Source organism: Leptosomus discolor, chromosome 4 (assembly GCF_034619465.1).
Source record: "Leptosomus discolor isolate bLepDis1 chromosome 4, bLepDis1.hap2, whole genome shotgun sequence".
Taxonomy (NCBI): Eukaryota; Metazoa; Chordata; class Aves; order Leptosomiformes; family Leptosomidae; genus Leptosomus; species Leptosomus discolor.
Window position 1 is genome coordinate 9,799,892 of NC_141394.1, and position 16,391 is coordinate 9,816,282.

Genomic DNA, 16,391 nt, shown 5'->3' on the forward strand with positions numbered 1-16,391 from the left:
ACTTCTACTGCACAAACACAGCTGGTGGGAGACAGACAGACAGTCACGGAACGGGAGGACACGAATCTGAAGATGCGGGTAGCACGAGTGTCCCTTAGAGGCGCACAGCGGCTCTGCAGCCGACAGCGAGGAGGCCCTGCTGCTCTCTCCGCACCACTGAGGTCCTCTGTTTGCTCATCAAAAATGACTCTTTGTTGCCAACCACTGCACAGCTCCGTTCCCACCCTCTTCCTCTTGTCCCCCTCGCTTTTGAGCTCTTTATCTGCACAAAGCCCAACACGGTGGAGCCCTGGTCCCAGTCAGCAAGGTGGCACCACAAAGGTAACCTCGTTAAAAGACACGAGGTATTCACAAGGCCAATGTCTACACTTGGAAATCTTGCATCAGAGGAGAAATCAAAGAAGCCTTCAGGGGTACAAGATGGTGGACAATGATGACCTGCAATCATCAAAGTTACTGTTACACTTTTTTTTTTTTTCCTTTTAAACACAGAACTCTCTTTAACTGAGGACCCAAATCACAAATGTTCTGCTGGCACCAAAGGCCCCACACAGGTCAGCATTACAGCCCTGCTGCTGCCACGCAGAACCTGCCAACTAGTGGAACAGAGGTAAAAATATGAGCACTAAAAATAGTTTCAGATTCAGCCCTATGCTGGGTCACAAAGAACAGAATCAATGCTGGTTTCGCTCCAGGCAGATTTATGATGCTCTTTCAAAACACTCAACAGTCAAGGGAGACAGGAAAATCAGCAAAACCAAATGAGGAGTCCAAGGTTATGAATTCCTATAATTTTACGGTGTCATCCTGGCTTTCAAAATAAAATATGGTATTTCTTGGGGCGGGAGGATGAATTTTAAAAAGAAAAAAAAGTCATTGTTGGAAGTTCCTAAGAGTGGATGAACCTAGAGAAAAACAGTAGAGCACAAAATTTAATTCTAAGCAACAAACCAAACCACTGCAGGTAAACGTGCCAGGCTTGGCTGAAGGCACCCTCCATCGGTAAGGTCGAACACAAAGTACCTTTAGGGATGCAGCTCTTGGGATGGTAAAACTCAACAGACAGACTCTTCTTAGCATATGTCGATGGGGAGGGATAACAGCAGCAGATATTAACTGTCATGTGTACTTAAAGACAAAAAAAAAAATACATAAACCATTCTGGCATACTTAAGAACCCAGGCTTGTTGAACTCTCCATACAAGACTTCTGAAGTAAGTGGCAAAAATTCCATTATTAACTTCCTTAGAAAGAACTAACCACCACCCTTCCCTGCTGAAGCAGGTTTTTGCACAAGTTTGAAAAAGGAGAAAAAGAAAACGGATGTTTAATTGTAAATACTTAACTACATAGAAACAGAAAGGAACAGAAGGGTGACTTCTCTTGCTATGTGTTCAAGTCGGGAATTATTACCATAAAAACTCTAAAACTTATGCTTTTGCCATTCTGCTCCACTCTCCACAAAAAATAAAAAGTCTGAATCATTTATGAGCCAAGTTATTTATAACATGGATGAATTTTTGACTTAAATGAATTTCAGCAGAAAAATCCAGAACATTTTACCCAGAGTTGGCTGTTCCCTTCACATCACAGAAATGGAAGAAAATCTCCTGTCTTTCAGGCAGGATGTATAGAAGACATTCATTGATCAATTCTTTTCATAGCTAGGTATCTCAGTTCTCTCTTACCCACCTAGTATAAGAGAGGAATGGAAGATTAAAAAATAAAATTAAAAAATCTTGCAATTGCCCCCCCCCCACCTTTCCCCTGCAGTCCCCTGGGAGGAATTTCCTTGCGCAATTTCCAAGAACCATTAGCAAGCTCGTCCCCTCCTCCCCCGACAGTTCGGCTCTTATCTTGCACTTTTTCCCTCTGTGTTTCTGCTATCTCAGGTTGATCACTGCTGTACCCTCTCCGCGGCTTGGCGGTAATCCTCCCCATTCATCACCCCCCAGCCCGAGGAGAGGGATGCCCTTTGCGGGTGGCTCCGATGCTAATCCGAGCCTCCCGGGAGTGAGGAGGGACGCGGGTGGTCCCTGCGCCTACGGACTGCACAAGTGAAGAGTCCCCGTCGCTGCTGCACGAGGCTCCATCACAAGTAGCAGCACGTAAATGATGCTCCATAACCGCTCCTCTGCCCTTACTGCGCTGCTGCTTCACGCTACTTTTATCTCGGATAACTTCATTACAGCTAACAGGCTCTGGTATAATGTCTTGAAAAATTCCCCCCCCCCCGCCTTTTTTTTTGTCCTCCTGTTCTCCCTGACTGCAAAGCCACCGTGGGTATTACACCCACACTACTTTCAAGAATTAAGAAGAAACGCTGCAGATTCTTTTCTCAGATAGCAAAAAGTGTCAACAACCTTTGTTTTATTGTAATATGCATCATTAAAATACCTGCACTGCTCCAGTAATCTGATAGCATAGAACTCAAAAACGTTAAGCTACCATACCAGCAAAATCTAGGCTGCAAAAACGCCTCGGGTGTCACTGACACAGTTCCCTTCACGGGACTCTGATGGTATTTTAGGAATGTACTTCCAGTTTCTAGCTGACTTGCTCATCCTTCTATTTATAAGGAAGTTTCACGCTTTTATAAACCAATGTGTTAGTGTCTTATTTGCCCTGCAATAAAACTCACTAAAACAATTTCACAAATAAACATGTGAACTTATCTTCACGTTAATGGAGAGCGCTTTACCAGTTGACTTAGTCATACAGAAGTTCAACGTTTTAGATCATCCCACTTTGTTTTGTTGTTTTTTGTTTTTTAAATTTGCCAGTCCACAATGAAATACATTAAGATCACCACCTTAACTTGTGAACTACACAACTTTACACTTATCTGTAACTGAGAACTACTTCTGGAGCTAGAGTTACCAGATGTAACTAACAAAGGTTTTCCTATTTCTTCCCCCAAAGATTCTTCTAAACAAACAAACAAAAAAGTCTACATTCAGTTTAGTGTGCACTTCAGGCAAGTAACTTTGCTTCCAGACTTTTCAATGTCAGATTTTCTGACAGTCCTAGCCACTTTAAAATACAAGGAAGATTATATAGTCATTCTATTGTATTTTTGAACACTCTGATTGACTAAACAGAGGCCTAGAGAGCTTTATTTAGCATTAACTGGTTTTATTATTTATAGTGTCATCAAGCAGACTGAAGAATTAGAGATGCACAACTGAAAATTTCTCAAGCATTTTATTTTATAACCTAGTGTATAAAACTTCAACATACAAAAAAAACCCCAAACCCAAAAATTAACAAAAGCAAGATCTCTTCATACGTTTTTTTCCCATAAAGCTTTACCTAAAGGCTCAGAAGCAGTAAACATTCAGCCTATTGAAAAACGGGATTCAGAACAATCTTCATACTTGCAGTTTGCAGAATTATGAATCAAATGGACCAGGTTTGGAGGCCTTTGTAAAAACGGGTTAGTTGCTGTAAGCAGTGGTGCTTGTGGGGTTTGGTTTTGGCTGGTTTTTTTTTTTTAAATCCCTAGTTCACTTTCAAGATGACAATCAGTCTGGATTAGTTATCTTCAGTGAAGCGAATATGTTTACTTGTTTGTTGAGTCTTTTCAAGCCTCATTCTTTCAGCCTTAGCGATCAACTGCAAACAGAAAAAATATCGCAGAAAAGATTAGAGGAAGAGTATATTGTTATGATTTTATCTTACAATCATGAATGTATTATTCACTGACTTGCCAAGCTTCCTAAGGAAAAGCTGATCTCTGACCAGCTGAGCTAACCTGTACATCTGACCAAAAAAGTTAAAGCAGGCCTGATATAATTTATTTCAGTATTGCCTCAGAACCATCAAAAATAGTAAGGCATCTCTTCAGTCTCTGGTCAGCGCAGCATCTTTCATTCCAGCCCTTCTTCCTCCCAACATGGTTGAATAGAACAAAATTACGACTTCAAAAATCCCAAAACGCAGTCTCAGAGGAAGTTAAAACCCCCTACCTTTTTACTGGCTTCATGCTGTAACCGATGTGAGAAAAACAGGGTCAGACCATAAAAAATATGCCTTCAGAATATAGTGTCATTCTCTACAGTCAGTTAGCAAAGAAACAAACCCACTTGAATCCAGATGGGGACCATCCTTCAGGCTGGGAGAACAGCACCATACGGATCACAGCCCTGCTGAGAACTGACCTCAAGAAACAGCGGTGCTTATGGAGGAACACTGATGCTAGGAATCCCTACCTCCAAATCCTGTCTGACCAGGGATTTGTTCGTTTTCAGTTGCATTTTAGGGAGACTGCCTAAATTACTAAGATACCTGGTTAGCTGCTCCCAGCACAGAGGTATGAGAAATGCTCTTGTGGAACACAGCTGAGCTGCTGATTTTCAGCTTCTGCGTACTGTGTTTTCAGGCAGAAACCAACACACTGGGAACAGCATTAAAAGCATACCGGGCTTTAAAGACTCCACACTAGAACATTCACAGATTTAACCACAGTACTGCCACAAAGTCATACCAATACCCAAAAGCAAAGGTACACGCTTGGTCGCTGTGATGCCCCATTAAGGTTCCTTAACCATAAGCAAGAACTCAAGAGGGAACGGTTAAATGAGTAAGACAAAAAAAAAAAAAACAAAATGCAAGGAACAAGACAGGCTGCCTAATCTGAATAAAAAGTGAGAAAGCAGGAAACTCCTGTGAATCCAGGCGCATCTGCAATGCACCAGCACAAATCCACATTAACTTATCTGATGGAGACTACTAGAACAGATCAGCTGGTACTGAGGTGAAGGGGGGCACTTGCTCACCAGGCAGTCCAGTAAAGAGTTTGCTAGATTTGAGATGTTTCACATGTAAATCAAACTATTTATTATTTAGCCATGTGACTGTAGTTACAGCTACGTCCTGCAGAGGCTGCATCTTGTACACAGCACGGAAGTGCGAAGTATGTTGCTGCCCTGACCAGGGCAGTCAGGAATGGCACCCCCCACTGATGCCCATGGAGGCACGGTTTGCTGTGCTGCAACGCAATCACAGTACCGCAGCTTTACTGGTACGGCCCCCTGTGCCCCCAGCATTTAACCTGACGTGTTCTTAACAGCACCAGGCCCTAAGTTCTGGTAGATGACTTCCTCAACCGGTCTCCAGAAATAAAGTTGATCTAACGATGTACCTAAGGGTTCCTTACTCTCTGGTATCTGAAAAATGGATTAAAAGAGTGAACTCTAAAAAGAACCAAGCAGTACAGTGGGACATTCATTCGACATATGGGATGGAGAATCACAAACACTGGAAGGAAACCTCTTAAGATGTGAGCTGCCCAGTTCCTACCAGTTTCTATACCTCAGAATTTACAAGAGCCCTCAAGGATTCCCATTTCCAGCTAATCAATCTAGTATCAGCACCTCTTTCTAAGCACCCCACTATTCGAAACTACTCCCAAACAGGCACCCAGCCCTTCCACAGAACCAGGGAAAGGGGCTCAATTTGTGCTCTGGAGTGGGACCTCTCCCCACCAGCCCACAGACAGGGAACAGGTCCGTTTTGCAAGGACACAGCCCCCAAGCCCCAGGCATAATCAGAAGAGAATAGTGTGGGCTGTGCCCAGGCATTCTCACTATCCTCCTTTCCCAAATATTCTGCAGATTATTCCACCCTTCGCAAATACCCAATTCTCACTTCCTCACCAAATGCCTTTCACTTCTACTGCCGCCCCCACCCTCTTAAACGTCTTCCTTTCCTTCTGTGTAAGGGGGTGTACAAGGTGTAAACTAGGATCAGCAGCACCTCCCCCCAGAAGACAAGTCCCCCAGTGGAAAGCTTGCAGGCAACTCCTGCCTTTGCTTCCTGAGCAGAAGACTTGGTAATCGGTCTAGAGTTTAAGACTACAGGACAGATGAGTTGCTTTAGTCTGCATAAACTGCCACTGCCCTAAAGAAACAGTTCTGGCAAGAAGGTTTTTAATCTGTTACCACTAAATCACTAAGGTCGTTTTATCAGGCAGTTGAACAAAAGACTAACAAGAACATGGATTTGGAGGGGCGACAATGGAACCCCAGACCCAGGGGGAAAGCCCGCCACTGCACACCTTTTTAACTCCAAAGGATGGCTAGGCATTGGTCACAAGCTCTGGGGAACCTTAGGATATCTAGTCCTTCGGACATTCAGTTTATTATAAAAGCTATGCCAGAGAAGTAGAATCTCTACCACTTTTTTTTTGAGGGGGTGGGTGAGGGGACATTATGCCAGAAACCCTCTGCTGAAGTGATCATTAACCCTTACCCTGGCACGCCACAGGACTCGCCGCAGGAAAGCCCAGTAAGCCTATGCTTTTTAGAACACAGGGAGAAGAGGAATCTCAAAACTGCCTGAAGTTTGAGCATCAAAAGCATCTCTGGGCTCTGTCACTGCCTGTAATGTGATGCAGTTCGTGCAGCAATACCTATGGTCATTGCTACTACACTCACATCGACAGCATCACAGCTATACAGCTTGCATGAATCTCACTTTTAAGCCTATATTTAAACACTAACTGAAAGAAAATATAAGGTGCTGGCTTTATTGTAAGGATAAACCAGCTAACAGGCAAATACCTTCAGGGAGATCTTTTAAGGGATTTCAAAACCTTTAACAGACTAGATACTTACAAGAAAGATACACTAATGGCATACTCAGCTGTACATGTTTAATTACAAATTTACTGTATTATTTCCTTTTATTGAGACCTTCAAAGGAAGTCAACTTGTGAGTACTCTGGAAGAATTTTTCAAATAAAAGAACAAAATTAATATTAATGAACAGAGAAAGAAACACTGTCCTTATCAGTCTAGATTTCTGGAATACAGACTGTCAAAAAGCACGGAAAGGGTTAAGAGTTATTGACTGCAGCGAGGCATTCTTTTCTTGATGTTTTTGCCTAACAGCGTTTGCATCTAAATAGCACTCACTGAGCTTTGAAGTTAACACCTCCCAGTGTTGCAAGGTGATGGGTAAGGGGGGGGGGAACAGGAGTTTGCACCCTCGCCTCTGCTATTGTTAGGCAGAACCCAAACAGTTTATATTTGCAAGCCTAGATGAGGTACATTACTGGCCAGTTTACACCAGTTTGGTCACAAATACCAATCCTCAAAAGATGAACAGAAACTTCTGAGCAGGGCACCTGCAGTCCAAGGGTGCCACTGGCACCTTTTGTTTAAAAAAGTACAAGTACATTTAGAAAACAGAAAGACACCAGGAAGCACTCAGGCTCTAAAGCTCTGCAGTTTTCACATTCCCTTACTGCTTATACTGGAGGATAATGGCTAGAGCCAATACCATCCCTATGCTTTTAAGAAAATCAAATCAGTCATTTGTGAAAACGCTTTATGCACACCTTTGTTCAAAAGTAGGAGATTCATTTGCCTGCGGGATCATTGAAAAAACCATTTAGACAAACAAGATAATAAATGCAAAATATGCCTTGTATAAAACCAGGTATTGATGTGTACAATCTTCTAGTTCAATGTAATATCCCTCTTCAATTATATACGGAACAACTAGGAAATTTCTGGTATTGTGTGCATCACCGGATTGTCTAGGAAACAAAAAGCCTCCAGAGTCACCAGCAAATAATTAAGGTCAGATGATTCTGAAGTTTTGCAAGCAACAGCAGAAATGTTCAGGTTAAAGCCAACTCAAGAAACCTTATCTGCAATGAGTGTGAAGTAAACCTAGCAATAAACCGTCTGCGAAACACTCTCTGGCTCCTCTCTGTTAGGTAAAGGATCTGACTGGCTTAATCAAGAATCCTTCATGCCTGGAAGGATCTTCTCGGGCAGGAGGGCAGGCTGCAGCCTGCAAGTTCATTGCAACACTCCCTCAACACTGAGGCCGGGCGGGCGCACCCGGGTCAAGGCTGGAAGGAAATTTCGCTAGGTGTGAGGCAGTTCTGGTCCGGAAACTGCTCAGCCGTGGCTGCTCGCAACGGCATCCCATTTGTCTGGATCAGAACTCGGACACACTGGTGCACAGACACTTGACTACACTGGGAACACACCAGCGTTCACTGTAGCACAGAACTGTGCACTAACAAATCGGTGGTAAATTGTGAGGAAAAGATTCATTCTGAAGAAAACCATTTTCTTTTTTCATACTAGAGAATTAAGACTAAAGCACTAGACTTCATCACACTAGAGCAAATCAAGAGTACTTAACTTTTTAATGAGCTCATCCAGACAGGGTTTTGAAGGAAATCCAGCTTACAAATTCACTTTGTGCCTTTAGTCATGGAGTTAACTTTCTCCGATAAGCCTTGCATTTGGCAACTGGACCAGGACAGCCCCACGTTCTCTATTTTGTGGCTGGAAAACCCCGCTTCAATGTCAGTAGAAAGTGATTTAAATGGGTTAAATAGAGAGCCAAACTTTAAAAAGTATCAAAAAACGTAGACCTACACAGAAACAGAGTCATATTTTCAACCACTGCTGTACAGGAAACACGTTTCCTTGCAAATTACCTTCTCAGTACCCCGCTTCTTTTCTCGAGGCTGGTTAAGTTTAGCTTGTCTGTCCACCAAAATCTTCTGCCAGTAACGTTGTTCATGATCACCTTGAAAAACAAATTAACATTACAGTACATGAATAAAAGTATTCAACACAAGTGGATGCAGCGTTTTCAGACTGTGCTGAGAAGTAAGCTTTTCTGACAAAGGTAAACGCACGTGAAAATACCTGTTTGGGAAACCTAAAGTATTTCCCTGTCAGTCTTCAATGTCATAGTCAGAAGTCACACAGCGTTGCAACATCTGACCACCACACACCAAGGCGAAGAAAAGAAAAACTCTGTCCAAAGAAACTTAAAGCTGACACTGTGGTCTGTTCAGTATGAGGTAGACAGGACCTGAATCAAGGTCCTACACATTTTATTAGCTTTAGGACTGGATTGCCAAGGTAATTGAATTTTCCTGAGCCTGGAGTTTCAGACACTTAACAAGAACAACTGGGGAAATAAGCAAACACCACTCTCCACATGTAATTAGCAGACGGAGCTCAGTCTTAGCTAAAGTTTCACCATAGCCCTCAGAGGCTCTTTGATTTACTGACATAATCAAACCTCTGACTAATTTTAAACAACTCCCGAACAGAAAAAAATCATTACTGTAAGAATGACTGAGATTATTTTGTTTCATCAAAACCAGAGTTAGAAGAAAACTCTGGGGACTTCATGGGCAGTTAGGAACACTTGCAGCTTTTTTTCAGCAGCTGTTTTACAGTACAAAGCAGTTTGCCACTGTTTCCTGTGGTTTGTGCTGTAACTATCATGATGGGAATTTTGTGATGTAATGGGGAAACTTCAGTTACAGGGAAGTTTCCAACTGATCTCGGAAAAGATTCCTGCAAAAGTTACGTAATTAATAATTCTGAGAACCGATTTTGCATACATTTTAACGGCATTATGTATACATTCGACCACGATAACATCTAAACATTACCATAATGTTTACTATCTTGTCCGATGAAAACCTGAAGACATTTCGTCAAAGTCAAGTTCTAAAAAGTAAAATATACTGGGAAAGCTTTAGTCTCTGCAGTAGGGAGCCCTAAAGACTCTTTACTTATTCTCTGTATTCACCTTCAGCCACCAAGAAAAGCTGAAGTCCTTACTGTGAGCCCCTTCTGCATTCTTCAGAAGCCTTTCCATTCTCATTTCAATGAACCAGTTTGAAGAAAAAAAAACAAACACACACACCAAACCCAGCACCTAGAGACTATGAATGGAACGTTCCTACAAGGTCCTACTTAGTCCCAATCTACTACTACACTCTTTTACATAAGGATACAAAACCAGAGACAAATACCCACAGCTGTAAAATGCCCTATTTCAAGTTGTTTCTGGCTGTCTGGAACACAGAACACTCTGGAGACAAATTTATCTCCAAATGACATTAGCAGCATTCAGAGAGTCTCAAACTTTAATTAACTTTGTTATTACCATGAAGGTGGATGCTTCCATTATACCTCTTCCTTCTGCAATCCTCAACTGACACTTACAGGGGTTTACATCCCCACATGCATGGAACTGGGCCCTGCGGAAGGATCTGTGCAGGAGTATTTAAGTACACAGATGAAAAAAATCTCATCTGGATTTTTTTTACCTGCGTTTTTGCACATTTAGGATTTTTAGTGCATGTCTAGAATTTAAAAGTTTTAGGAATACAATAACAAAGTTTGAGAGACTCCCCCCCCCCCCCCTTTCTTCTACCCCTGACTTCCATAAAGAGGTTCCTCCACACTTGGAGAACTAGTCCAATCTAATACAAGATCCAAATGTAGAACAGCAGCTATCAGAATGAAGTTCCAAAGTAAGTCTGTAAAAATGTTAGTGTAAATACAATTTAAAAAAAGGCATTACTCTGGCATAAGTTATTCGACTTCCTAAAAAAAAGGAACGATTAATTAGAAGGCAAGTGCTGAAACGACTTCCATGCTGTTAGATCCTTGTCCTGTAACTTCACAGGTAAGTTCAGTATTTTCAAGAAAATTCCTCATTTAACATTCTTTTGCATGATCAGAATATTATATTCGTAAAGCTGAAATCTGAATTAAGTTCTATAGTCCATTGCCAATAAAAATGACATAATCAATCTCAAAAAAACAGGATTAAGTTGACAAAGGCAGGCAAAATCGTTATTTTGCTCTGAAAAGTGGCATAAAACCCCTGACTCTTTTACCCATTTCACTATAATAGCAAAATGAGAAGACTCACAGAAGAAAAAAAAATGCAGTCTCTTCCCCAGCGACTAATATATCTAAATATATCCATAAAGCTACCATGCGATACGATCCTTTCCACAGTACTTAAGTCTTCTTCTGAACCACGAATTAAAAAAAAAAATCTTACCAGCAAGAACTTCGAATTTCCAGTTGTTTTTGATCTGTATTTCTTTGTATGATTTCATGACAATCTGTGCATCCTCAGGAGTCTGAAAACGGACATGACATTCTGTGTCTCCCTCCAGCTTGTCAACGTAAGCAACATCAGCCAGCACTGCCAAAGCATCCTATCAAAGCGTGCGAGAGAACACAGTCCATAAACCAGGCTTTATAAAAAGAATACAGTAAGAGTGACTTTTTGACCACTGAGTTTGTAGCTCATTGACATTTTCAAAAGGGTGATGAAGTAGAATGCAATCACTGAACTTTTTCATTTAATCAATGAGTATCTTGTCAAATAATTTTGAATTACTGTGTTTTCCTAAGAAGGCTATAACTGAATTCTGAGTTATGAACCCACATCTATTTATCTCTCCCTCCTGCCCTCCAAGAACAGTTTAAAGCAATAATTCCTGAAGATGTTTTGGGGTTCTTTTTTCGCGCAAGAATAATTTTACTAATGGAGCATCAGTAACGATCCATTTATTTCAATACTGTATCCCCGTGAACATTTTAAAGAAAGTATTTGTGTACTACAACGTTGATACATGTTGGCCCAACAGAAAAATATCTAACCTCGTTCTGTGCATGAAATACATAAAAGCAAGCTCAATGCATGGCAGATTATTTGAGAAATGAGTAGTAGTAAACCAACCCTTGCTATCTTTATAAAGTGACCTCTGCCTGAAAATTTTCGCTGACAGCTGAAGGGAGAAGAGTCACACATGCTCTTTCAGATGAAGTACTTGACTTGTAATACCTGCTGTTAGGGAAATTAACTAAGACCACACATTCCTAGGCAATTTCGTTCACAGCAGGCAGCTCAAGTAAGATGCTTCTATTCAAGAATTACACACTGCTTTTAACCCTCCACTCCCAAGGACAGCCTCAAAACAAAACAAGAATTAAGTGCCGATACTGTTGACATCATTTGAGAGCCAAAGCTACCTTCCGCTCTCAATTCGGGTATCCTAAAGTCATGGAAAACTACGACGACCAAATGGTTTGCTGGAGTCGACAAATGTTCTGTTCTTTGAGAAGCACCTTCATAGCAAAATATAGACGTAAAAAACTAAAACGTCACATAACAGTAAAACTGCTCTGCAAAGACCTTTCCAGTGGGTAGAAATAATCGTTTGCCACACAATCGGAAATACAGATCAATTGTGGAAGTTTATTAAGGAAAAACTCCGAGATGCATTGCTGTGTGGCAGCCTTTGCTGTAGCTATGACAACCCAGGCACACAGGCAAAGCGAGGTTTGTCAGACTTACACCTTTCATAAAAGCAACTGGTATGGCCAGAAAAACCCACTAAGTGTCAAGTACAGGTTGCAGCTTCCACTGAAAAAGAGCTGGTGCACCCTAAAGATTGCTGCTTCTTCCAGCTACAGTTGTATTCTGCATATACGTGTGCCTCAAACCTTGCCATATTTGTTTGCTAACATTTTGTGAAATATTTTCCCTATCTACTTCTTATGGGAACCAAAGACATCATTAATAATGGCAAAGACTACCTCCATCTTATTTTTCCCCCATCTACTTTAATAAAGCATTAGTTGTCCCTGAAACACTTCGTAAAACTAACCCAAAAGAGTAACTGGAAATACCAAACTAAGTTTGTTTCCAGCTACTGCGGGAACAGTAAGCTTACCTCTTGACCACAGTATGTTAAGTTGTGACACGAACTTAACAGTAAAGCGGATACTGGAGCCAAAAGGGCCCTCAAACGGTACAGTGACAACTACTACATTCCCTCAGTGCCTCCAGCACTCAGACAACTGCCTACAAATATACCTAGGCTGATAAGACTGATTAAGTTGAAACACTATCATCAGTGTGTTTTCAGTGAGAGACATCTCTCATCTTGCTCAGATTTATGCACACAGCTTCACACGCTTCCAGGCAGCCAGTGACTTCAGATGGACTACTCAGTTGTAAATACAGCTAGTTTGAGAAGTCATCCCAGAACTCCCATTTTGAACCACTCTCAATTTGTCCTAAATGGTCTGAATATTTTTTCCAACATGAGGTAAAGCTGTGCAAATTCTTTCCAGTTGCTATTCATCCAAAAGTGCAATTTGTGAAAGAAAATGTCCAGTCACATTAATAGAAAATTCGTATCTGGAAAAAGCCTGTTACTTATTTTAGAAAACTTTTAATATTTCTATTTCAAAAGATTAAAACGGCTGTGTTTTCCTTAAAAGAAAATATTCTACTTAACAAATCTAAGTTTCGCCTCATGATGTGAAACAAAATTGAAATTACCCTAAATGCTTCTTTTTAAATTGAGGAAAAAGACTACTTGCCATAGAGAGGAAAAAAAAAAAAAAAGGGGAAAAAAAAAGGGTGAATGGATTACTGGACAGGGTCTACTGCTGTCACTCTCATGGAAACTGAGTTTTGTAATTGTGAATTTCTTACTGAAAAAAAAAAAAAAAAGACAATTGTTTTTTCAGAGAGCATTTTCTTGCCCACACATTCCTGTTAATGGGAAACAGCCCAATATACTGTTACAGATTTCCTGATTGAGTCAAATACAGAACATTGCACCCACTTGGTCTCCACATTCTCTTTTTAAACTGGAAAGAACTACTCATCCTCTAGAGCATTATTTATGTCTGTCGCTATTTTCCTTATAAACTTGACATTGCTTGAGGCACTCTAAAGGCTAATTTTTGACTTGAAACATCTTCTTTACCGTATTTTGCCGTTGTCAAAGCTGCCATTAGCAGGTACTAGAGAAGAATCTGTACACAGCTACTGGCCAAACAAATTAAAAAAAAAATCAGTAAGCCTTGTTTAAGTGGTATTCCATATTCAAACATTTGGGGGGCACTGTAAGAGGAAAGGCTAACAGCTACCCTGAGGTTACAAAGGCATTACCTTGATCTGCTTCCTGCCCGGCAGGGGCTCAGTGCTAATGATCTTCACAATTACTCCGCTCACGAACTGGGGCCCCATTGTGTTCGCCTTGGCAGGAGGGGCAGGATCTTCACTGGCAGCTGGTCAATTTAAGAAAAAAAAAAAAAAAAAGGGGAGGGGGGGGGGTGGTGGTGGTGGAGAAAAAATGTTACATTTATTAGTTTGACAAACTAAAAATGCTATGAAAGCATATAAGCCACATGATGTACACAAGCCACATGATGTACACAAAACACAGAAGAAGGGGCATCGAATATTGCTACTGCAGATTAAGACTTTTTTCCCAAATCTAGACTGCTTACAAGGTAAAGTCAACATGAGTTTAATAAAAGGAAAAAGCAAATAGCTCCAATAAGAGTCTTAGAGAAGTTTTTACAGCCTACAGGGTCTTCTTATATAGAAGTATTTTATATTCTATTGATTACAGTTAATAGTTGAACTGTCAGTTCTAACATAATTAAAAAATAAGCAGACAGGCGTTGACACTAGTGAGGTACAGATGATCCAGAGGAAAAAAAAAAAAGAGCAATTTATCTCCAAAAGATGGAGACATTTAATTAATAGAACATATTACAAAGCTACTTTCAACCATAAAGGTGATCAAACCCAAATGCAAGCCATTTTTGTAGTGTCTTACATAGAGAAATTGTTTTGTAAACGGCTGCAGGTGTAGTTAAGCCTAAGCAAATCAGGCCCAAGTTACATCATCAAAAAAGCTGATTCTTGATTTACCTCTCAGGCTTTTATAACTACAGTTACCTAAAAACATCCTCAAGATTAAGAAGTGCTGCTGGAATATACTGAAATTACTTGTTTAGTCTTTACTTACAAAATTCCTTAGTCCCAAATCTATCTAAATGAGGGAGGTGTGCTTTTAATAATACTTGGCTTTCAGAGAAAGCACCAGCATTATAGAACATAAGACCATTTTGCAGCGTTTCTGGAGGACCAGTGTCTTAAATCACTTATGATTGCGTACTAGAATCATGAAGAAAACAAGACAAAACCCAAACAGGATTACATTTGTCATTTTCAGACTGAGGCTTTCTCTGCGTGCAAGATTCCGTTTCCATCTCTGCCACAGGCTCAGGTTTGATTTGAGACATTGTTTTCTTTAAGGAGGCCATACTGGCTTTTTGAAGGGCCAAATATTCTTGCTTCAAATCCATCCACTCGGTCCTGTAAGTGGCAACACAGGCATAAGATGTTAGTTGTAAACAAGAAAATAACGTTTAAAAACTCAATGACAAGTTCAGACAAACCAGTTTGTAAAATAGCTGAAGCTGAACTTGGTGAGCAGTGCAGACCATCGCTTTACCATGACAAATCCCCCTGCACTTCGGTCAAATGAAGCCTTGTCAATATCTGCATTTTTATCATTTTGCTTTGTCTTTTAATATTTCAAGCAAGTTCTAACAAGATCAACCTATCATTCACATAGAGTGACTCCCAAATTTGTTGTACGTATTGAGAAAGGCTATAGAACAGCTTGGTAAACTGTGCTTTCTACTGGAACTACACAAAGCATAGGCACTAAATTCAGAGTTAATTCAGAGACAGTGAACTCTGAAGTTACTGAATTAGTTCAGTGAACCCCCTCCTGTGTTACTATATTAAGAATCAGTCATTTACTTCCTAGAAAAATCATTGACGGAAAATCAACAACTGGTTAAACTCACCAAAAACCCACTGAGATAAGAACATTCCTTACTATTCAAATGCATTTTGGTTAAAAAATACCACCACATGGAAGCAATTTATATATTTACATACATTTAACATGGAGATGTTTCTGCAAACAGCTAGAGCTTTGCTCCACAGAAACACAATGCCTATAGTGCCACTGTGAGAACGACTCATTGTTACCCTAATCTGTGCTATCAAACAAGCTGATAGAGGATTTTTAAAGAGGAGGATATCTTGTGGTAATGGTTTCAGCTGTTAACATTGACAACTGTATACTTCAAAAAAGCATCCAGACTCACCCAGGATCATACATTCTCAACAGAGCAAAGACATTAAAATAACAAAAGACCCACGTAATGATTCGTAGAGATAAAAAGGCGACACCATTCCATAGCAAGGTATGGTATAAATACAAGCTCAAGGAGGTACTTCTTGTTAACTTGACTCGAAGGAAGGCAAGACCACGGGGAATGCGTCAGGCAAGTATTCGCTATGCTTATGATGATTTTTTTTTTACCCCCCCCCCTTGCTATCACGAACTAAAATTTAAAACTTTCTCTGTTTTTTGATGCAGTAGTCTCAGAGGAAGAGGACATCGTTGATAACTTTTTTTTTTTTTCCGTGGACCCCTTTTACTTTAACATGGAGGTGCTTTCTGTGATTTTAAAAAAGTAAGTGCTTCCATGTTTTAGTAGAGGTGAATCCTGATCGCAATACTGAAATACCATCCAGGATTTTTTTTGTCTACACTTCAGTTCAAGATTTTTAGACACGGAAAAAGAAACGAATCATTTTGACTGTAAGCAGCTGAAATCATGCTTCTCCAACAAGAATTAAAAGCTTAAGTGTTACTGAACAAGGCAATTTTTTTTCAGTGGCCTGTGTGTTCAAAAACCTTTAAG

At 40.5% G+C, this 16,391-nt stretch overlaps 1 protein-coding gene across 1 annotated transcript in view; it reads right to left on the reverse strand.

Moving 5' to 3' along the window:
• Nucleotides 1–3,185: 3,185 nt before the first annotated feature.
• The window catches only part of LARP7 (La ribonucleoprotein 7, transcriptional regulator), a 28,045-nt gene continuing 14,839 nt past the window's right edge, over nt 3,186–16,391 (reverse strand). The window contains exons 9-13 of the mRNA XM_086464000.1: nt 14,825–14,982; nt 13,765–13,883; nt 10,849–11,008; nt 8,465–8,556; nt 3,186–3,615 (exon numbers count right to left, since the gene is read on the reverse strand). Of these exons, the coding sequence (XP_086320126.1) occupies nt 3,535–3,615; nt 8,465–8,556; nt 10,849–11,008; nt 13,765–13,883; nt 14,825–14,982 (610 nt within the window). The 3' untranslated portion in view covers nt 3,186–3,534. The remainder of the gene's footprint in view (nt 3,616–8,464; nt 8,557–10,848; nt 11,009–13,764; nt 13,884–14,824; nt 14,983–16,391) is intronic.